This window comes from Ctenopharyngodon idella, chromosome 18, assembly GCF_019924925.1.
Source record: "Ctenopharyngodon idella isolate HZGC_01 chromosome 18, HZGC01, whole genome shotgun sequence".
Classification (NCBI taxonomy): domain Eukaryota; kingdom Metazoa; phylum Chordata; class Actinopteri; order Cypriniformes; family Xenocyprididae; genus Ctenopharyngodon; species Ctenopharyngodon idella.
Genome location: NC_067237.1, coordinates 3,342,361 through 3,366,155, shown reverse-complemented (window position 1 = coordinate 3,366,155; position 23,795 = coordinate 3,342,361). Strand labels below are relative to the sequence as shown.

Here is a 23,795-nt window from a genome sequence, read left to right as displayed (position 1 = left end):
GTTTAATTTGAGTTGGCTCTACTCAAGCCAAATAATTATTTTGAGTGTTAGGGTTTACAGTGTAGCCTACCGAGTTGTTCCCTCATTTTGATTTAGCTAAAACAAGGGAATGAATTATTACAACATGGCCATGATTTAGTAAAACGTGCTGACTTATTAGTATAAGTCATGGAAATGAATCCTGAAGTATTCAAAGTATTGTTTAAAAATAATACCACAGTAATATATTTCTTTTAGGCAAAAGTACCTCATAGTACCATGCAAATACTAAGATACTGTATGTTGCTATGAATTTCTGACACACTATTTGATACACAACAATGTTGACCCAAAACTTGAAGAGGCGGATGGTTGTAATCAGTCACGGTGACACATAGATGTAAAATATGAGGAAATTGATAAGATCATGAGTCAGATAATATGCTAAATGTCAGAGGAAAGAGCAACAGATCTGTAAATCATTATTAAAACAACACAATAATTCTCGTTTGATCACGTCAATGTTCACATCTGACACACGCAAAGTCAATTTGAAAGTAAAAAAAAAAAACAAAAAACCCTACTGTAAAACAATAAATAAATAATAATAAAAAATTACATTTATCAAATTATCCTGTTCCCTTGCCCAAGCAATGTCATGTTACTGTAACACAAAGAACATACTGTGACATTTAGGGCTGTTTATATTTCAAAGTAGGTGGACACACAATCAATAGTACGAGTATAAACACACACACACGCACACACGCGTACGCACACACACACGCATGCGCACACGCACACGCACACACACACACACACACACACACACACACACAAAATTAATAGGAAGCGTGACTTACGTTGTACCAGCTCTGGCTTTTCTGAAAGAGAAGGAGAAGAAAATTATTATATTACGGAGAGCAAAAGAGTAGCTATGCAGAGCATTATTTGCATTCGCCCCCTCACACCGAGTGTATATTTACAGACTGTGAGGGTTGGCCGAGGGCCTGTCATGTGGCAGCTGGTAAAGTCTGTTAGACTGACATTTCCCTTCACTGGATAATTACACATGTATACATCATTTGGCCTTTCCACAAATAGAGAGATACAAAGATAGATGGTTAAATGAGCAGTTTCAAAGGTGAAACGTCATGGGAATAAGACTAATTCACACCCTTATGAACCAAAATAGAAAATTAAAGAGACTTTTCAGGGGGTGTTTGTGTTCAGGGACAGTGATATCACTACCGCTCTATTTATAACCCCAAACAGTCTAGCTCAGACTAGATGATCCTGAATGTTGTTTCACTCAGGCCAAAAAAATCAATTAAAGACCCTTAAAAGTGTCTGTAGGTTTATATAGGTTAGTTTTAAGACAATCGATATGCTAGTTTACAGCTAAAAGAGAAACATATAAAGAAGATTAAAATAAAATTTTAGTAAACATACATATTTCAAATTTGCTTTCTTTTGGAAAATGGACCAAAAATATTGATGACTTGTTTAGAGGGAAATACAGATTATTGTCTAATCAGATGCATTACAAAATATGGAAGCCCTATTCCATCTCAGAGTTAAAAAAGTAATTGCAACTTTATATTTCTAAATGTATAAATCTCATACCTTTGACTTCATATCTTGTAATGTGACTTTAAATTGCAATTAAATTTATTCATAGTTGATTTATTTTTTCGTAATTATGGCTTTATATTTTGCAATTTGACTTTATTAGTTGTAATTATGACTTTATATCTCACAATGTGACTATTTTTTCATAATTATGACTTTATATCTTGCAAATTGACTTCATTAGTTGTAATTATGGCATCATGTCTCGCAATGTGACTATTTTTTTCAGAATTATGACTTTATATCTTGCAAATTGACTTCATTAGTTGTAATTATGGCATCATGTCTCGCAATGTGACTATTTTTTTCAGAATTATGACTTTATATCTTGCAAATGAACTTCATTAGTCGTAATTATGACTTTATTTCTCACAATGTTGAAATTTTGGCATCATGTCTCGCAATCTGACTATTTTTTTCATGATTAAGACTTTATATCCTGCAAATTAACTTTCATTAGTCATAATTATGACTTTATATCTCCCAATGTGACTTTATTTATCGTAATTATGACATTATGTCTCGAAATGTGACTATATTTGTTGTAATTATGACTTTATATTTTGCAAAGTAACTTTATTGGTCATAATTATTTCACATCTCACAATTTTTCATGACATCATGTCATGCAATGTGATTATTTCTTGTAATTATGACATTGTATATCACAATGTCACTTTATTAATAATTGACTATATCTTACAAAAGTGACTATTTCTCATAATTATGTCATTATATCTCCAAATGTGACTTTATGTCTCATAATTATTACATTGTATCTCACAATGTGACCATTTAATGTAATTATGACTTTATACTGCATCTTGCAAAGTGACTCGCCAGGCTCTGACATTAACTAAAAGGTCAAACCCTTTTGATATGTCCCACGTCAATTTCCTGTTTCAAAAGGATCAACACAGGACATGAATTTGCATTCATCAAAAACATTTCATGGGCTCTTTAAGGGCATGATTAACGGCCTAGGAAACAACTTAGGAAGACATGGAAAAATTAAATGTTCATGCCAACAGAAAAGGTAGTGTGAGATTTATGTCTTTCCAAAAACAGTCTGTATTATGGAGATAAACTAGTTTCACAGATACAGACAACCATCTGAATGAAATGAAATGGGGAAATCACTTAAGCCGAAGACAAATTCTCACGCTGCATTAGTTTGAAAAGGTACAACACATAATAGGCTCACTTGTTTTATAGTCTAGGTTAAAGTGAGCAGACAAAACGACAAGGAGTGTGTGTCAGCCAATAAGCCATTCAATTAGCCTACTGCTCCCAAAAGAAGGACATGGTGTGTGTGTGAGTGTGTGCGCGCTACTGTGAAAGATTAGCTGGACCTGCAGCACACAGCTCCAGTTGCGTCTCGTCCATGACCCTTTAAACCTATAGATAAACTCACACAGACCTGCTAACACACATACTGCTCTATTCCATCAAGGCTCAGGGATTGTGGGCTAATCTGATCTAAACTCAAGAGAGGTGTGAGACAGGTCTTTCGTGTGTACATGTGGACAGAGAGAGAGAGAGAGAGAGAGAGAGAGAGAGAGAGAGAGAGAGAGAGAGAGAGAGAGAGAGAGAGAGAGAGAGGAGTGAGAAAGGAAGAATAGTTCAGGGGTTCTAACACGGATGAACTATCACTTAAGGTAGTGTTAGTTCAGGGGTCAAATGAAGAACAACATGAAATGCTTACTTTAATCAGGTTTAATCTGTCATACTGTAAAGCAATGAAAACAGAATGAAATAGAAAAACAAGCAATTGGAGAAACTGGAAGCTCATTTTATGCATTTGGCACATGACGTTATCCAAAGTAACTTACAATGTATGTGTGTTCCCTAAGAATCAAACCCATGAGCTTGGTGTTGCTAGTGTCAGTCAGACGCCTACCTAACAACATTTTAAAGTATCATAAGAACACTGCTGACATGAAGGCTGCTGCAAAATGGAACTAAAATTATGCTTCTAAGATATGTAAAAAATATTAAGCCTAATTACAAGGCTTTATTACAAAAAAATGAAATAAAATGAAATAAAATAAGAATCCAAAATTGAGGATGGATAGAGGAGGATGGAGTAGAGAGAAATGTCTATTATATATATACCAAACAAATCTATAAATCTATAAAGGATAAAGGTACTCTTACCAAATGTAATTTAAATTAATTAATAAAAAAAGTTAAAAGCATACTTTACATAAGTTTGCAGGTGTTATGTAGATAGATAGAGAGATAGATAGAGAAAGAAAGAAAGAAAGAAAGAAAGAAAGAAAGAAAGAAAGAAAGAAAGCAAGAAAGCTTTATGGTCTGTTTTACATGGGATTGATTAATAGTTAAAAGATATACCTTTTACTACATTATCGATCATAAAACAGTCGGGAATTCCTGGGTCGGGAATTCCCTCAGTCTACATAAACAAATCATTAAGGTGACTCATGGGTCAAATACAGTACATTTGATTATTATTAAATGATTTCATCACACAACACTCTGATGTGATCAATGAAAAGTCATAGAGATTAAAACTGCTGAAAGTTTGCATGTCAATTTTTTTTTTTTTTACCCCCAAATAAAAGGGTTAGTTCACCCAAAAAGTACATTTCTGTCATTAATTACTCAACTGACTTTGCTGCCTATGTGTGGTTCAGAAAGCTCTCGGATTTCATCTAAAATATCTTAATTTGTGTTCTGGAGATGATCGAAGGTCTTACGGGTGTGGAACGACATGAGGGTGAGTAATTAATGACAGAATTTTCATTTTTGGGGGAACTAACCCTTTAATGAATGCACCAAGAATTATATCAGTCTAGTAAAATCACCTATTCAAATCTATTTAATATACACGAAGGTGGTCCTCTCATGGTGGTGGCCATGATGAGATCACACAGTGTTTTACTTAATCTTCCCAATGTGGCAACCATGCGCACATGCTTTCTCTGGGCTGAAAAAATGCACTGATGATCTGAAAACACAGGCAAACATGTATGTCGGAGTTTAGCGATCGCCATTGTGATATTTTGCTCAAATGATCGTGTAATACAGCCAGTCTGTGTTCCTTCACGAGACTGCTTGTGAAGTTTGCGAATAAATCTATATAAGCAAATCAGCCTGGTCTCATTGTTAATACAGAGGTATTAATATGTAACATTTACAGGTACAAAACATACATTTTTGTAGGTTTGGATAGACGCTGAAACGTACGATACAGACATACTGACAACATTTAAACGTAAATGTTACATATTTACAGCTAAAAAAAGTTAAAATATTTACAAAGCTTTTATATCATAAAGATATTTGTATAAACGACCTTTTACCATTTTATAGATACATTTTAGATCCCTTAACCATACCCCAAACAACAAAACCATTTTATAGAGGATATAAAAAGAATACATAAAACGTAAATGACAGAAATGTGTCGGAAAATTAAAATTTTAATAACAATATAGCATTAAAAAGATATTTTGAGCTGCTAATCCCACTCCTACCTCTAAACTTACCCATAACCATTTCTTAAAATCATGTTATAAAGAAATACATAAGACAAGTGTAATCACAATAATTTATTTATTGCAAAAATGTCAAAAGCAGTACCAAAACTAGTTCAAATGACGATGTGTTGCAGTCGCAGTCCTCTCTGGTGGGACAGAGCAGAATTTAAGCTATTATCGCTGAAAATATTATCCTGATCCACTTGGTGAAGGTGCACATTACTCGTGACTCAAATGCAGATCAACCAAAACACGGCATGTCATGATCTGTGAGTGTTTGATATCACTGCCAATATTGTACGTTTCAGTGTCTATGGAAACGCAAGTAAATGTACATGTCGTAGAACCACACATTACGTAAAAAATACATACGAGTACTAATGAGATCACGGTGAATAAATTCATACATGAATCTCGACTATATTGTTTGAGAATGTGGTTGTGGAATAAATACACTTATGCAACCTCTGTGCTACAAAACAAAGTCTTTTTTTTGTTGTTTTAATAGAAAAACGTTAACATAATCTGGAATTATTGGAATTGATGTTAGGAATTTAACTGCTTTATTCTTTTTTGTGGTTACATTCTTAAAGGGAACCTATTATGCCCCTTTTACAAGATGTAATATAAGTCTCTGGTGTCTCCAGAATGTGTCTGTGAAGTTTCAGCTCAAAATACCCCACAGATCATTTATTATAGCTTGTCAAATTTGCCCCTATTTGGGTATGAACAAAAACACGCTGTTTTTGTGTGTGTCCCTTTAAATGCAAATGAGCTGCTGCTCCCGGCCCCCTTCTCAGAAGAGGGCGGAGCTTTAACAGCCTGCGCTTCAACAACAACAACAAAGCTGGAGAATCTCACGCAGCCAAAATGAGGATGGTCAGTAACAGTGTTCAGCCTTACATTGTTCAAACCGGAGTCGGACACTGATGGAGAGACTCAGGAAGAAGTTACAACTTTTAGAATGAAACTGGATGTTTCTGAATGGTTAGTGGATAAATGTATGTAGTTGATGTGGAGTTAAGTTGATTCATTCGACTAGCATGTACCGTCATGTTAATCTCTTGTGCAAATCCAGCGTAGAACATTTGTAATGTTTTTTTGCACAGATATTGTATATCTCCAGCTGCTAAACCAAGGAAACAGAAATGGCGGACTGCTGCAGCTCATTTAGGGTGGTATCTATGCTAATAGGGCAGAGTGTTGCCAGTTATGGGCGGGTCTTCTGGAATCTGGAACCGCGCATTTGCAGAGACTGTTTATGTTTTATGGCAGTGGTCTCAAACTCAATTCCTTGAGGGCCACAGCCCTGCACAGTTTTGCTCCAAGCCTAATTAAACACACTTGATCCAGCTAATCAAGGTCTTTAGGATTACTAGAAACTTCCGAGCAGGTGTGAATTTGAGCTGGCTGGAGCTAAACTCTGCAGGTCTGTGGCCCTCCAGGAACTGAGTTTGAGACCACTGTTTTATGGGGATTATAAAAAAAGGAATGGGTGGATTTTTACCATTATAGGCTGGTTGTTTACACACATCTGTGTTCAAACCCCTTATAAAAGTGAATTTTGCATAATAGGTCCCCTTTAAGAGTTTACTAGTTTTCATAATGTAGAGAATGTATTAATGTACATGATAAATATAATAAACTAGATGAGGTGAAATAAACCATGCGTATGATTTGACGTTCTCTTGATTTTTGCTTATGCTCAGTTGCAATAATTCTAATGAAATGTAAAAAGAAATGGTGACACTTCATTTTAAGGGGACGTAGTTACACATCTTGCATGTACTTCCTATAGAAATAACAGTAAATGATGCATAATTACAAGTAACTAATCCTAAACGAAACGCTAACCCTAAATAAGTACATGTATGTTTAATTAATATTACTCAGTACACTGTAACAACGTCACCTTAAAATAAAGTGAAACCAAAGAAATTTCTCAAACGAGAACAATTAAATATTAATAACAATGAACAATTTAACCATTACTGTGCAGGCCAAAGTCAAATTCTTCATCTCTTTAACTATCAAACTATTATGCAGAATAAATGAATCATAATTAACAAATACGGCTGCTAACAGGAAAGCGGATGGAGAGAAAGGAATCTGTGTATTTGTTTAAACAAACACTTGGACACACACTTGCATTCACACAAACAGGCAGAGTCAGACAAGACAAATCAATAACAGCGAAACAGATCACTGGAGGAGGTATGCAGACACAGCGGGTGTAAATAAGGGCGAGAGACTGAGTGAATACAGAACAGAAGAGAGAAATGCTTACTTTGGAAAGTCGCTTGTGAGACTAGCATGCATCGAGGAGAAAAACAGAAATCAGAAAACGGAACACAAATCAGAACAACCACAAACAGTGAGAAGAACATGATAGTCAAGTTTAGATCAAAGACATTTTATATGACATCAGCAAAAGTATTGGACTCTAGAAAGAAAAAACAGCAGAGTGAGTGACAAAATGAAAGAAAACAGGAAGAACAAGCGACTGTAACAGCTGAAATGAGACAGAATGATGACGTGAGCTAATCTGCATTTTTTTTTATAAATCATTTCACATAACGGCAGAGCTTCATCTCTTCATTCACACTATCCACCCGTCCATTCATGCATTCATTCATTTCCACATGTGAATGTGATTTTTGAGATGTTTGGCATAGAAACATAGACATAGAAAGCTGCATAAACAAATCATATATTGTTTAGCTCAATTTATTAGCGTTTCTTAAAAATATTAATATACGTATATATCTCCAGGTCATGAAGTCATTTGTTATATGTGTCTCCATCAAGGAGGTTTGTAATATAAATCTGTTCATAAGCATTCACAGCAGACAACAGAACTGTTTTTGAATGTCTGCCAGTATAAAAAGATGCTTTTTGGAAACACATGGTGTAATTATATCTACCAGCAGGGGCTAACTGGACAATGCTTGTCTAACTTAGTCACATTTTTTGATAGATTTTCCTATTTAGTTTACATGCCCAATTAATTTTATTTTTTTTTCTTCTTTTTTTTGTTTTGTTTAGTGTGTATAAATATAAATATAAATATATATATATATATATATATATATATATATATATATACACACACACACACACACACTACCAGTTTTTTTTTTTTTTTTGAAAGGCATTAATATCATTATACAGCAAGGATGCATTAAAATCAATCAACAGTAACAGTAAACAAAAAAATTACAACTTAATACTGTTCTTTTGAACTTTTTAATCATCAAAGAATCCTGAAAAAAAAACGTGGTTTTCAAAACAATATGAAGCAGCACAACTGTTTTCAACATTGATAATAATAATAAATGTTTCTTGAGCAGCAAATCAGCATATTAGAATAATTTCTGAAGGATCATGTGACACTGAGGACTGGAGTAATGATGTGAAATCAGCATTGATCACAGGAATAAATTACATTTGAAAATATATTATAATAGAAAACAGCTTTTTCAAAAAGTTATAATATTTCACAATATTTTTTAATGACCAAATACATGCAGCCTTGGTGAACATAAGAGACTTCTTTCAAAAGCCTCTTTTAAAAGAAACGACAAAAAATAAATACCAGCATTGTCCTGCCATTTTCTATAATAAATGGCACTGTTTCCTGAGAATGACCCTTCTAATTGGGACCATTTTTTTTTATTTTTTTTTAATAAAGCATAAAGAAACAGAACAGTGAAGGAAACTCTAGGTCTAATTCTAGTTCGAAAATAATCAATTTTGAACTATTTGCAAATAATATTTGCATTAATTTGCATTAAAATATGCATACATGTACTTTTATTTGTATGCCTAATATGTCAAAAACGTGAAAAGTTTCTTGTCTCATCACACTCAGTTAGGAATTACATGAATCAATTAGCCTAAATGCATATTTTCAATTCAAAATGGCCATATTTGAGAAAAATTCAAGTAGTTTGCATCACTGGATGTTACTGTCAGTCTTTTAACATTTTTATCGCAAAAGAGCTGACATGTATTAAATGTTTCTCTATTTACATCTTACCTCAATCTCTAGTTCTGTGAACAGTAAACCCTGCCTACTTTGATTTTATTGGCTATCTCAATTATTTTGTCATTGACGAGTGCTGTTAGACCGCTGAGGCCGACCAGTCACCAGACTAAAAATTTAACTTTTACCCCTTTTTGTCATCCTAACAAAACATAATTTCATTGCGAAAATAAATATGTAAAACAATTTACAGACCTGCATAATTTAACAGACCTGCATGGCACAGATTACTTACAAAAACACTTCATTGTAAAATGATGAAAAAAGTATGGGTTGGGTGATGAAAGACTGTAAAAGCAGCAGCGCAGTATCAATGGCCAAAGGATGCTGAGTAATCGACAATCTCAATACTGCCAAATCAGAGTCCATGGGTTGGACACATGCTATGATTGGACAACAAGAGGTAGGACCCTGTATCTCAGACAAGACCGTTCCACATATTTAGAAGTGCATCGTATCCACTACACAGCAGGTTTTTGCCAGTGGAGGTGATGTTGTAGAATGAGGGGTTGGTGGAGAACCAAAGAGGAGCCCAACGGGTGGGGCTGAATGAGAAGGACATACCTTGGAGTTCTTGCCCCCGCTGCGTGTGGACTGACCGGAGAAGGTTCGTGTGACCAGCTGCTCGGGGGTGGAGGGGGACTTGGACGTGTCGGACTGTTCTGAGCCTTTCTCCACCATGTTGTCTGTCTCGACGTTCTGCAGAGTCGGGGAGCGACAACGCTTCCGCAGAACCGGAGAGCAAGCAGGGGAACTCCGGTTAGAGTTACTGGCAGTGCTGGAGAGAGACAGAAGAAGACAATGAACCCTTTTCACAGACTCTCATGACACATTTACTAAGTTATTAACATCGTAAATAAAAACATTTATTATACTGTACTTTGTGTGAAATTTCTTTGGCATTAAATTACAGAAAACTAGTTAAAATCGGCATGAAACAGAAGTTTGCGATAGCCTATGTGAATTACATCAGAGTGAAATGGCTTCTCAAACAAGAAAAAATGTAAGGCGGGACAACATTTCCATGGGGAATTGATTGGATGGTTGTGGTTTGCTATTGGTGGATCTTATGTGAGTGACAGGTTGTCCAGCCAGAGAAGAGACGTGTCAGGGTTCTGTCACTTCGGTCTGGTTTATCTGTGTTTGGTGACAGAGCCCTGACACTCCTACTGTCTCGTCATTGTGAGCGTGCGATTCCGAGTTCGCTCGGGCCGTACGTTCTCCCGTTTTGTGAGTGGAGCGTGGTGTTTGGAACCCGGCACTTTGGTCTAGTTTGGTTTCGGTTCTGTGTCGGGGTTCGGAAATTCATGCTCCATGTGTTTGTAGTCTGTTATGAGCGCACGGGTGAGCATTCGCTCAATCTTGTGCACTCTGATCTCATTGTGTGCGCGTGCGTTTTCGAGTACTCTCGGGCCGTACCCTCTTCTGTCCGCATGTGTTGTTGTGTTCTGTGTAGCACGCGGATCATGTTTTTCTTTGTGTTTTCCTTTGTCATGTTTATTTCTATGTGCCATGTGCTCTCCTGTCTATTATCTAACCCCGCCCTTCTGATTATCTGATTACTGGTTCATTTGCCCCACTTGTCCTCCCTCGTTACCTGCTTTGTTTGCTCTCCCTTTTTATTCTCCTTGTGTTTTCAGTCCAGGGCCAGATCGTTGTCGTATGTGCATCATGTTTACCTGCTCCCTGTTGTTTCCTGCCTTGTCCTGCCTTGCCTTGCCTAGTCCAGCCGGTCATGTTTTCCCCCACGGGGTAGTTTTTGTTTGTTTTGTTTTATTTTTTGATTAATAAAAAGCCCATATCTGCATTGTTGAGTCCTCGCCTCATCCCTTCACCCATCCCTGACAAGATGTCGCTGCAAGAGGGAGGAGAAGTTATTTTGATTACGAGGCACATGAATAAAAAAAAATAATGATGTGCACGGATAAATCATGTATAATAAATACTGCAATATTCCATAATTAATAAAGAATTGTCAATTTTGACTTCATGATTTCAATTTCGCTGCTGTGTGAGTGTTTCTACTACAATGACTGAAGAGTGATGGCAAATTTGATATACTGTATTTCTCTCTTCTGACCACCGTTATCAGTCAATCTGTATTTTTGGGAAAAGCCTCTTTTGGAAAGCCATGGAAACACTATCATGGATTTTTGCTATTTAAGCAAATGGGTATGGAAGCTTGTTTCCTCCACTAAATAAAAAATAAAAAAGGTAATTGTGACGTTTTATCTCACAATTCTGATTTCTTTTCTCAGAATTGTGAGAAATAAACTTGCAATTGCGTGAAATAAAGTCAGAATTAAGAGTTATAATGTCAGAATTGCAAGATATAAATTCACAAATGCAAGAAATAAAGTCAGAATTGTGAGTTATAATCAATTGAGCATTATAAACTCACAGTTGCAAGTTATGTCAGAATTGCAAGACATAATGTCAGAATTGCAAGATATAAATTTACAATTGCAAGAAATAAAGTCAGAATTGCGAGTTATAAACACAATTGCGCGTTATAAACTCACAATTGCAAGATATAAACAATTCTGACTGTTTTTTCTCACAATTGCAAGTTTATATCTCGCAATTCTGACTTTTTTTCTCACAATTGCAAGTTTATATCTCGCAATTCTGACTTTTTTTCTCAGAATTGCGAGTTTATGTCTCACAATTGCGCATTATAAAGAGATGTAAACTTGCAATTGCAAGAAAAAAAAGTCAGAATTATGAGATAAAAAGTCGCAATTACCTTTTTTATTTTTTATTCAGTGGCGGAAACAAGCTTCCATAAATGGAAGTAACAAAAGTTATATCTGTTGTAGTTTCCATTCACCATTATAGAAGTTTACCCAACTATAATGAACCAACTATGAGAACCCTGAAAAATTAGAAAAGGAGCAAATATCAAGCAAATAACGAGAACTTAAAGCTCCTGTCACTTCATTTCTTGAAAAAATGCATTTGGTCAATTAGGTCACACTCATTGTTTTAGGTTTTTGGAGCTTCCAAACATTATTAAAGCTACCAATGAAAACCCCATAAACATTTTATAACTCAGTCTGGCATGTCGTGTGCCACACACTCACTAGGCTTGCTTGTGAAGAAGAAGCAGGATCATTGTAATAATTATAGGGGCATTTCTCAACAAATAAAGATTATGTTCAGTACACACTGTGCTAGTGTGTTAAAGTACATCACGACAACATGCACTGCTCCCATCTTGTTGGCATCTTTACTGATCAGCAGGTTCAATATGGTTAGGGGGTTAGGGGTAGGTGTAGGGGAGGGCTTTAGGCATAGGGACAAGTCCCAATAAGGCAGTGTCCATTTATGATTTTAATCAATAAAACCATTTACACTGAATATGTTTTACTGCATACTATTCTATAATGTACTACAATACACTGATGTGCCCCTAGTATGAGTATAAAATTGAACAGTAGCATTGAACTACTGTTAACACTTTGTGCAAAGAAAATACTGCTTATTTTAGTATCATTGATTTACTATAGCTTTGTTAATATTTTGAATTAGATTTTATTTTTATATTTTCATTTTAGTTAAAAAATTTGTAATTTTGTCATATTATTATTATTATTATTATTATTATTTTTAAATATGTTTAGATACAGTACCTGTCAAAAGTTTGGAAACATCTCAATTTTTTTATGTTTTTGAAAGAAGTCTCTTCTGCTCACCAAGGCTGCATTTATTTAATTAAAAATACAGTAAAAACAGCAATATTACAGTAATTATTATTACAATTTAAAATAATTAAATTAAATAGCTGAAATAAAATAAGTTGGCAAAAAAATGACCTAAATTTCTCAAATGACAGACCAAAATAAGCCTACTTCAAACACCAATAAACAAATCCCCCACAAATGCCACTGACCAACATAAGTCCACCTTAAAAACACCACAGCCTTAAACAAGTTTCACCACAGACAGACCGATGTAACTATACAGTAGATGCACACTTATCAAATTAACACACAAACACAATTCCACATGCACACACTCGTTCAGACCTTTATCTAAATACATAACCAAATTTGCTGACTTGTCTCTGTGGATGCTCGACTCTCTCTCCAGCTTCGAACGGGAGCAACCTGGTCACATTATAGGGTGTTATGTAACGTCTTACATCACTACTAGCCAATCACAATTGTAAAACGAGGTCACTACACTATTCTACAGTTTCAGCGAGGCCTTTAGAGTGAGTGCTGTGTGTGTGTGTGAGGACTGATCACAGTGATTAGCAGAGATAGCCGCCCGCTGCTGCCTGTCAGGTGCACTCCTAAAGATGCATGCTAATCATAGCGTCAGTCTAGCAATCTAGTGTAACACAGCAAATCACTGCTTTCATCGATTTTTCATGCCAGGAACCACCTAGAGAGGGATAATCAATCTCCACACTACACAAACACTTTAAAATTAAAATATGAGAACAAAGTTCTTGTTTTTTTTTCTTTCCTTGTCAAATTATTATATTTGCAAGGTTTAAAGGGTCAGTTCACCCAAAAATGAAAATTCGGTCATAATTTACTCACCCTCATATCGTTCCAAACCTGTTCGTCTTCGGAACAAAAATGAATTTTTTTTTAATAAAATCTGAAAGATTTCTGTCCCTCCATTGACAGTCTACGCAACTACCACTTTGATGCTTCAAAAAGTTAAATAAAGAGATTGTAAAACTAATCAATATAAATCAGGCAGTTTTCTGAAGAGACTTGATCGCTTTATATGATGAACAGATTGAATTTAGGCTTTTATTCACATATAAAACATTCATCAACTCACACATCAGTTGTGGTAAATGGAAGCTCAAGCATGTTCGCTTGAAGTACAGGAACCAATGAGGTTTGTTCTTGCAAAGTATGGTTGAGCTTCTATTTATGTTCGCTTATTAACCGTACTTGCAGAAGCTCAAACATGCTGAGTAACACGAGAATGAACCTCATTGGTTCTTGCTGAAGCTCAAACGTGCTGCGTAACACTAGGATGAAACTCATTGGTTCTTGCGGAAGCTCAAACGTGCTGCGTAACACTAGGATGAAACTCATTGGTTCTTGCGGAAGCTCAAACGTGCTGCGTAACACTAGAATAAACCTTACTGGTTCTTGCGGAAGCTCAAACGTGCTGCGTAACACACGAATAAACCTTATTGGTTCTTGCAGAAGCTCAAACGTCCTGTGTAACACGAGAATGAACCTCATTGGCTCTTGCAGAAGCACAAACGTGCTGCGTAACACGAGAATGAACCTCATTGGTTCTTGCAGAAGCACAAACGTGCTGCGTAACACGAGAATGAACCTCATTGGTTCTTGCAGAAGCTCAAACGGCCTGTGTAACACGAGAATGAACCTCATTGGCTCTTGCAGAAGCACAAACGTGCTGCGTAACACGAGAATGAACCTCATTGGCTCTTGCAGAAGCACAAACGTGCTGCGTAACACGAGAATGAACCTCATTGGTTCTTGCAGAAGCTCAAACGTCCTGCGTAACACGAGAATGAACCTCATTGGCTCTTGCAGAAGCACAAACGTGCTGCGTAACACGAGAATGAACCTCATTGGTTCTTGGAGAAGCTCAAACATGCTGCGTAACACGAGAATGAAATTCATTGGTTAGACAGCATTTTTGAGCTTCCGGTAGAGGTTTGTTCTCATGGGTCGGTTGAGCTTCTGTTTATGTTCACTGATCAATGTTTATATGTGCATAAAAGCCTAAATTAAATCTGTTCATCATAAAAAGCGATCATGAGGGTGAGTAATTGACAGAATTTTCATTTTTGTCCCTTTAAGTACTAAACTTTAAAAAAAAAAAAAGTGCACTAATTAGTAATAATGTCAAATTAGAAGTTTTACTTAAAAGTCAATTTTAAATCATGTTTTAATGATCTTTTGTGGTGCTTTAAGGGAAGTACACTTATTTTGATGTGTTGACATACAAAAGCACATCTAATGTACTTGTTGATAATTTTAACTGTAGTCTGTCATGTCTCACTGTTTCCTCATTGTAGGTGAGTTCAGGTTTTATTGACCGTGTGAGACATTTGGTCCCTCAATGAAGGCAAAACTATACAAAATACACACATCTGCTTTGCTATCTGAAAGGGGACATTGCATAGACTTGTTTTCTTGCATCTATTCACCAATCAGATCAGTTCATAGTGGTTCGTTCCATCCCACATTCAAAGCTAAATGTGTGAAGGAGGATGAATTTCTGTCTGTGCGAGACGCAGTCAAGCGGAGAGGGCAGACCATCCTAAATAATGGGAATGACGCGCACACACATTCACTCGCAGCACCAACTCTTTTCCTTCACTGTAGCCTGCCACGAGTGAATATGTTTCCATGGAAACAGTCAGCGCAGGACTGGCCAAGTTTGGAAGTGGTTGGACTCCACAGGGAAGGAGAGGGATGAGGAGGGAGAGATGGCGGAATGTTAGATAACAAACGCAGGCGTGCAGCATGGAAATGTGCTTTGATGATGTTATCAAAGATGTCGGAATCGAACAAATTTCGTGTCCACTGAAAACATCCAAACACAATCAGATTCACAGGTGCACAACATTGTGATTTGCGTGTTTTGCGAGCATGACATGACAGTTCTGCTGTGTTAATGTTGCTATGGCAACAGGGGTGTTTTGCAAAATTAAGAGTATGGTGCTAAATTTAACAGCTCATATTATCGGCTCTCTCACATGACTTAACACTCTCCAACAAAAATATTTCAATTCATTCATTCATTCATTTACAAATGTTTACAGCTGTAATATCTTTGTTACTAAAGTACAAATTTCGAATATTTGGCCACACGTCACGTCACTTTCACTACATATTTCAATCATGACAACTCTCGGAATAGAATTAAACAGCTTTTTATTGATAAGAATGGAATGTAATTTGTCTTGGTGGACTAGATCTATTATGCTGCTGCTGCTGGCATGAGTGACGGCTACTGCCAAAACACGCTTATAAATACAGTGAATAGGATACGAGTTGCTGCAAGGAAAGTAGGAAGAACTTAGCAGATCCAGGCAGGTGGTGCTGGGGAAGGTGAGGGGCTAGGAAAAAATGTTGAGTTTCAGGATGGGAATTAAATAGGTTGTGTTGATAGAACAAAAAGATCGATTGGTCAAAGCAGTCGGATTTTTCAGTGAACCATAAACAATGAACAGTTTATGGAACAGTCCTTAAAGGGATAGTTTACACAAAAATAAAAATTCTGTCATCATTTACTCACCCTCAACCTGTATGAGTTTGTTCTGTTGAACGCAAAAAAAGATATTTCAAAGAATGTTGGTAACCAAACAATTTCTGGTCCACATTGACTTTCATAGTATTTTTGTTTTTCGTACTATGGAAGTCAATGGGGACCAGCAGCTGTTTTGGTTTTATATTATATTATTATATATTTTATTTTTATTTTGTATGGCCTCGATAACAGCTTGCGTTCTTGGTGGCATTGTTCTTATGTACTTTTCCCACAGTCTCTGTTGTTATTGACTTCCAAATAGTTTCTAGTTGTTCCCAAAGACTTGCTTTTAATGGAACTTTTGTGCGATCTATCTTTGAATCCATTAAATCCCAACAATAATTGTATTTTAGCATTAGAAGCACTACTGTGACTAAAGAGCTTACACATGCTGGTGTGGATTAACCAATACAGAAACATAAAAAATGATTTTGGCAATCATCAACACTGTTAGTTTAAGGCAGCTGTGGCTCAAACCTTACATTGGGTGGTGGTCTAATAGATATATATATATATATATATATATATATAAACATTTTTTTTTTTTTTTTTATAAATTGCAACTACTTTTGATCTTTTACTATTCCCGTTTTTTTTGCAGAATAAAAATATTTTCGAGCTGTATCTAACTAGAAACATAAAATATTCATTACAAAAAAAAAAAAAAAAAAAGAAATACTTTCATTTTCCAGATTTTTCATAAATTTCAATGACTTCTTCAGTCTTGGAAATCCCAACCTACCCCTGTATGATATTTTGCTGGAAATTATGGATGTTTTTGTAAGGTACCATTTACAAGTTAACAAAAAATAAAGAAAAAAATAAATGAAATTCCACAATAACATACTCTAGGGGCCAAACAGGCACTCCTGAAAATGAATAATCTCAGAGTCACTATATTGCCAAAGGACCCCAAAACATCTACAGCCCTTCTCTGAACTGTCACAGATCCAAAGAAGAATGGCCCTGTCCAGTTTGCCATGGGAAGGATTCTGGGCAATTCCGGAAGGCTCAGTTTTTTTTTTTTTTTTGCAGTACTGGCTGAGCGTGAATAATGACCAACTGCCAGGACTTACACACAAACACATACACAACACACACACACTCACACACAAAAACGCGCGCACACACACACACACACACACACACACACAGACACACACACATAGACACACACACATACACACACACGGGTTTGTTTTGCTGTCTTAGTGGGGACATTCCATAGGCACAATGGTTTTTATATTGTACAAACTGTACACTCTCTCCCCCTACACTACACCTACTCCTAAACCTACCCATCACAGAAAACATTCTGAACTTTAACATTTTTATTAAAACATTGTTTAGTATGTTTTTAAAGCTATTTTAAATATGAGGACTCATGAAATGTCCTCATATCTCATGTTTATGTCGTAATACCAGTGTAATACCCATGTCATTATACAAATTTGAAAAACCTCTCAAGTTACACTTTACACAAAATCATTTTCTTAACCCATTAGCAAATAGTTTTTTCCCCTTGTTTTAAGCAGAAGTTTAAAAAAAGTTTAAAACAAGAAATAAACAATATATTTTGTCAATAGGGTACAAATATTTGAAACATATACTTTTTTTTCAACATGTGTGTGATTGTGAGTGATGTGCGATCTTATACAGTACCAACAAAAACACTAGCTCAGGTTTAACCAAGAGAAAGATCAGACCTCTGTCACTCCACCTGTCTGTCTGTCTGTCTGTCTGTCTGCCTCAACATGGAACTGTAAACAACACCTGCTGCTAAAACAACTAAAAATACAGACCAAACAACTATTGTTTGGTTCATCATAACCAAAAAAAAAAAAAAAAAAAAAAAAAATAGATAGATAGACACTAATTTACTAAATGTAAACCATTTCCATGTGAAATGTAGTGAGCTGTAGGTAAACAGATGTGTGTGTGTTCGCCCTCCACAGACAGACACACAGCGTGGGTGTGACAGACACCATGTGCCACACCCAATTCCTGCTGCCGAATCAAAACACACACAGTCACACACTCCTCCTTACGTTAGAACGACACACCACGAGACAGAGAGAAAGAGAGAGAGACAGACAGGCGGACAAGTGTCGGAAAGAAACCAATCTGCATTAAGAGGCTTAGACGAGAGCGCGTCGGTGATTAAACCATTAGGTGATTATGTCGCCTCAAACACAACAAAACCAACGCACAACCTCATAACCTGAACACAACAACACAAACGGCTGAAAAATTCACACACTTAATGTGCGTCTGTCAGGACTAACCTGGATGCCATGTATCACAGCTCCGCTGCGCTCTGCACCACTTGGAGCGAAGGAGAGATGGATGGATGGAGACACGGAAGATGGGGAGGACATTCCCAAACGGATGAAGGATGAGCGATCGGCACTACCGCTTTGCCTGCAATACTGTCTCTCCCTCTCTCCTCATGCTTGCAGCAGCTCTCTCTCTCACGTCTAAGAGATCAGCGCTCGAGAGACAGCTACGTCTCGCACACTGTTTTTGGAGGCGGTGTTGGAGAACGACAAAAGAGAGAGAGAGAGAGACTGAGAGAAAAGCTAGAGGAAGGTGAGGAAATGATAGAGACAAAACCTAGTGTGCATGAGAGAGAGAGAGAGAGAGAGAGAGAGAGAGAGAGAGAGAAAGAAGAGAGAGAGAGAGAGAGAGAGAGAGAGAGAGAGAGAAAGAGAAAGAGAAAGAAAGAGAGAGAGAGATGCATTCTGGTGGCTTGGCGCTGTGAGCCGTTGGCTTGTTAATTATTCAGTCTTGATGAAAGAAACAGATCTGACATCATTCGCTTTCAGTTCACTTTACAGACCTCACACACACACACACACACACACACACACACACACACACACACACACACACACACACACACACACACACATAAAACCCACACAAATTCACAAACAGGCTTAAAAACACACTGTCGATAGAATCTCTCTCTTGAATTTGTTTCATATAAAATTAGGATGTCAAAGAAAGACAAAAAAAATCTACTTTTGTACTATTTTCAACAAGTTTTAATATTTTGACTAATTTAAGTTTAATTAATTTCAGTTTTCATTTAATGAAAAGTCATGTAATCAAATAAGTGGTAGTAACATATTTTTTTACTCTTTTAATAAATACGAGTATGCATATTTTCAAAAATATTTTTCAAGGTAAAAAAAAACATATTACAGATATCTATGGAAGCCTGTTTCCACCATTAAATAAAAAATAAAAAAAAGATAATTGCAACTTTTTATCTCACAATTCTGACTTTTTTTTTTCTCACAAAGTCGAGTTATAATGTCAGAATTGCGAGATATAAACTCGCAATTCTGACGTCTTTTCTCAGAATTGTAAGATAAACTCACAATGGCAAGTTATAAAGTCCAATTCTGAGGAAAAAAAGAATTGCAATTCTGACTTTATAACGCAATTGCGAGTTTATATCTCACAATTCTGACTTTATAACGCAATTGCGAGTTTGTATCACACAATTCTAACTTTATAACGCAATTGCGAGTTTATATCACACAATTCTGACTTTATAACACAATTGCGAGTTTGTATCACACAATTCTAACTTTATAACACAATTGCGAGTTTATATCACACAATTCTGACTTTATAACACAATTGCGAGTTTGTATCACACAATTCTAACTTTATAACACAATTGCGAGTTTATATCACACAATTCTGACTTTATAACACAATTGCGAGTTTGTATCACACAATTCTAACTTTATAACACAATTGCGAGTTTATATCACACAATTCTGACTTTATAACACAATTGCGAGTTTGTATCACACAATTCTGACTTTATAACACAATTGCGAGTTTGTATCACACAATTCTAACTTTCTAACGCAATTGCGAGTGTATATCACACAATTCTGACTTTATAACGCAATTGCGAGTTTGTATCACACAATTCTAACTTTATAACACAATTGCGAGTTTGTATCACACAATTCTAACTTTCTAACGCAATTGCGAGTTTATATCACACAATTCTAACTTTATAACACAATTGCGAGTTTGTATCACACAATTCTAACTTTATAACACAATTGCGAGTTTGTATCACACAATTCTGACTTTATAACACAATTGTGAGTTTGTATCACACAATTCTAACTTTCTAACGCAATTGCGAGTTTGTATCACACAATTCTAACTTTATAACGCAATTGTGAGTTTATATCACACAATTCTAACTTTATAACGCAATTGCGAGTTTGTATCACACAATTCTAACTTTATAACGCAATTGTGAGTTTATATCACACAATTCTAACTTTATAACGCAATTGCGAGTTTGTATCACACAATTCTGACTTTATAACGCAATTGCGAGTTTGTATCACACAATTCTAACTTTATAACGCAATTGCGAGTTTATATCACACAATTCTGACTTTATAACGCAATTGCGAGTTTGTATCACACAATTCTAACTTTATAACGCAATTGCGAGTTTATATCACACAATTCTGACTTTATAACGCAATTGCGAGTTTGTATCACACAATTCTAACTTTATAACGCAATTGCGAGTTTATATCACACAATTCTGACTTTATAACGCAATTGCGAGTTTATATCGCACAATTCTGACGTTATAACGCAATTGCGAGTTTATATCACACAATTCTGACTTTATAACACAATTGCGAATTTATATCTCACAATTCTGACTTTATAACACAATTGCGAATTTATATCTCACAATTCTGACTTTATAACGCAATTGCGAGTTTATATCACACAATTCTGACTTTATAACACAATTGCGAGTTTGTATCACACAATTCTAACTTCATAACGCAATGGCGAGTTTGTATCACACAATTCTAACTTTCTAACGCAATTGCGAGTTTATATCACACAATTCTGACTTTATAACGCAATTGCGAGTTTGTATCACACAATTCTGACTTTATAACGCAATTGCGAGTTTATATCACACAATTCTGACTTTATAACACAATTGCGAATTTATATCTCACAATTCTGACTTTATAACACAATTGCGAGTTTATATCTCACAATTCTGACTTTATAACACAATTGCGAGTTTATATCTCACAATTCTGACTTTATAACACAATTGCGAGTTTATGTCTCACAATTCTGACTTTATAAATTTCAGCACACTTGTGAAAACACACAATTTATTCAATGAATCAAATAAAGTGCACAATAAATATTTAATTTGACGTTTTTTTTTTGTTTTGTTTTTTTCACGAAAGTGTAAAAACTGATGGTCAAATTGAATTTAGCCGAGGAGGAACACTGAGGTACGTCTTTATTTATTTATTTTTTTATGCTGTCTTACGTTTGAATAACTAAATTAATGTCATGCCTGACTATTCAAGTGACTATATTCTGATTATAAATTAAGTATTACACTATTGATGCTCAACACACCAGCAAATGACATCTCACTGGAAGTTTTCGAGCTGGCTTATATTATTGCTGAAGTTCTAAAGAACGCTCTGTGCATATAGTCAATTGCGAGTTAATATCACGTAATTCTGAGAAAAAAGTCAGAATTGCGCGAAAAAAAGTCGATTGTACCTTTTTTTCTTTTTTTATTCAGTGTCGGAAACAAGCTTCCATAGATATCATTATTTTTTGAGTATTATGAGGTTTTTTTTTTGTCAGGGGTGAAGGGTTTTACCACTTGACATGTGGACCTAAATAAACATGCTATTTCATAAAGCCACAAAGGTGTTAAATTTATCTGAGCTCAACAGAACATTAATAGTGATTTATTATTCCTGAAACTTGATTGCCTCATGTGGCAGTATATGAAATAAGTTAATTGCACCAAAACACTAAAGAAAGGTTTTTCCATTTACTTACTTAATTCAAAAAAGCATTTGGCCTCTTTTCCAAGCTGCAACACTGCAAGTAAGCAACACTGAAGCGTTGCAGACAAAAGAGTGTAAATATGCAAAACCGTAAAGGTGCCTGTGTGTTTGTGGTTTCTCCTACAGTAAGAGTGTTGAATCTGAAGGATGGAGACACTGTTCTGTCACCAGCTGCCTTTGTTCTGTTTACAGCGTTGTCATGGCAACCCGGCCTTGGCAGGACCCGGCTGGGTCGGAAGTTCCCGGTGACGGCTGTTATCATAGAAGACACATATCCATGGTGACAGCGGCAGCCGTTCACATACAGGCTCAATGCTAGACTTAACTAGATGAGGTGTGACACAAACACCAACAACATCTAACACAAGAAGCCCACACGTGGATGTACGGCCCTACACAAACACGCACAAATACGATTGTGAGCTCAGACTGACATAAATGAACCCTCCCACAGGGGGCGCTCTTCTGAAACATCACACTCCCTGGAGAAAAGCCTCATATGAAATATTAAGGGATGAACTCAAATCTTACCGACTCCACAATCTTGCTGACTCCATATATATATATGGACTGTTTTCAACATTGATAATAATAAGGAAAGTTTCTTGAGCAGCAAATCATCATATTAGAAAGATTTCTGAAGGATCATGTGACACTGAAGACTGGAGTAATGATGCTGAAAATTCAGCTTTGATCACAGGAATAAATTACATTTTAAAATATATTCAAATAGAAAACTATTATTTTAAATTGTAATAATATTTCACAATATTACTGTTTTTCCTGTATTTTTGATCAAATATGCAGTCTTGCTGAGCATACGAGACTTCTTTAAAAATGTTTTAAAAATCTTTTGAACAATAGTGTGTGTACGCTGAAAAAAATGGTAACCTAAAAATGAAATGAAGTAATAGTATCATTTCAGTGGGAGCAATGGCCATGTGGCTATAACGATGGAACCACGGAGGTCAACCCACATCATTTTAATTACCTGCCCTTTCTCTGACATCTCATAAAACGAGAGAGAATCAGTGCGGTTCTGAGAAGTCAACGTGTGTGTCCATATGTCCAAACAGGGATATGTATGGGACATTTCACAAGCCTTGTGCTACTGCCATTTATGAGCAAGGTCACTCCCATGGGATACGACGGATACATCAGCAATGCCAAGAAGAGTTGCCTCCATTGGCAACACCATGCAATCTCATTGGCTGGAGCAAACTCAGCACTGATGATGTCACACAATGCCATTCAATTCAATCAAACAGCCAAATGAATGGCACAGAGGAAACCAAATCTATCTTTGTGACAACTTGGAGCCATTTTAGCTCATTGGAGCTGGTCAGCTGGGTTCAGTTACCGGTACAACAGGAAACTAGTTCAGTAACTGGTGGAAAACAGCCTCTGTTCATTATACTAGAGTGCTGTACAGGACATATCTATAGTACTGATTGGAAAGCATCTCTCACTTGTGAAAAA

The 23,795-nt window shown here is 36.1% G+C and overlaps 1 protein-coding gene across 1 annotated transcript in view; it reads right to left on the bottom strand.

Annotated features, from left to right (window-relative positions):
• gramd1bb (GRAM domain containing 1Bb) overlaps positions 1-23,795 on the bottom strand; it is a 141,841-nt gene that overhangs the window by 19,733 nt on the left and 98,313 nt on the right. Inside the window, 3 exon segments of the mRNA XM_051870447.1 lie at positions 843-863; positions 7,402-7,422; positions 9,724-9,937. Coding sequence (XP_051726407.1) covers positions 843-863; positions 7,402-7,422; positions 9,724-9,937 — 256 coding nt within the window.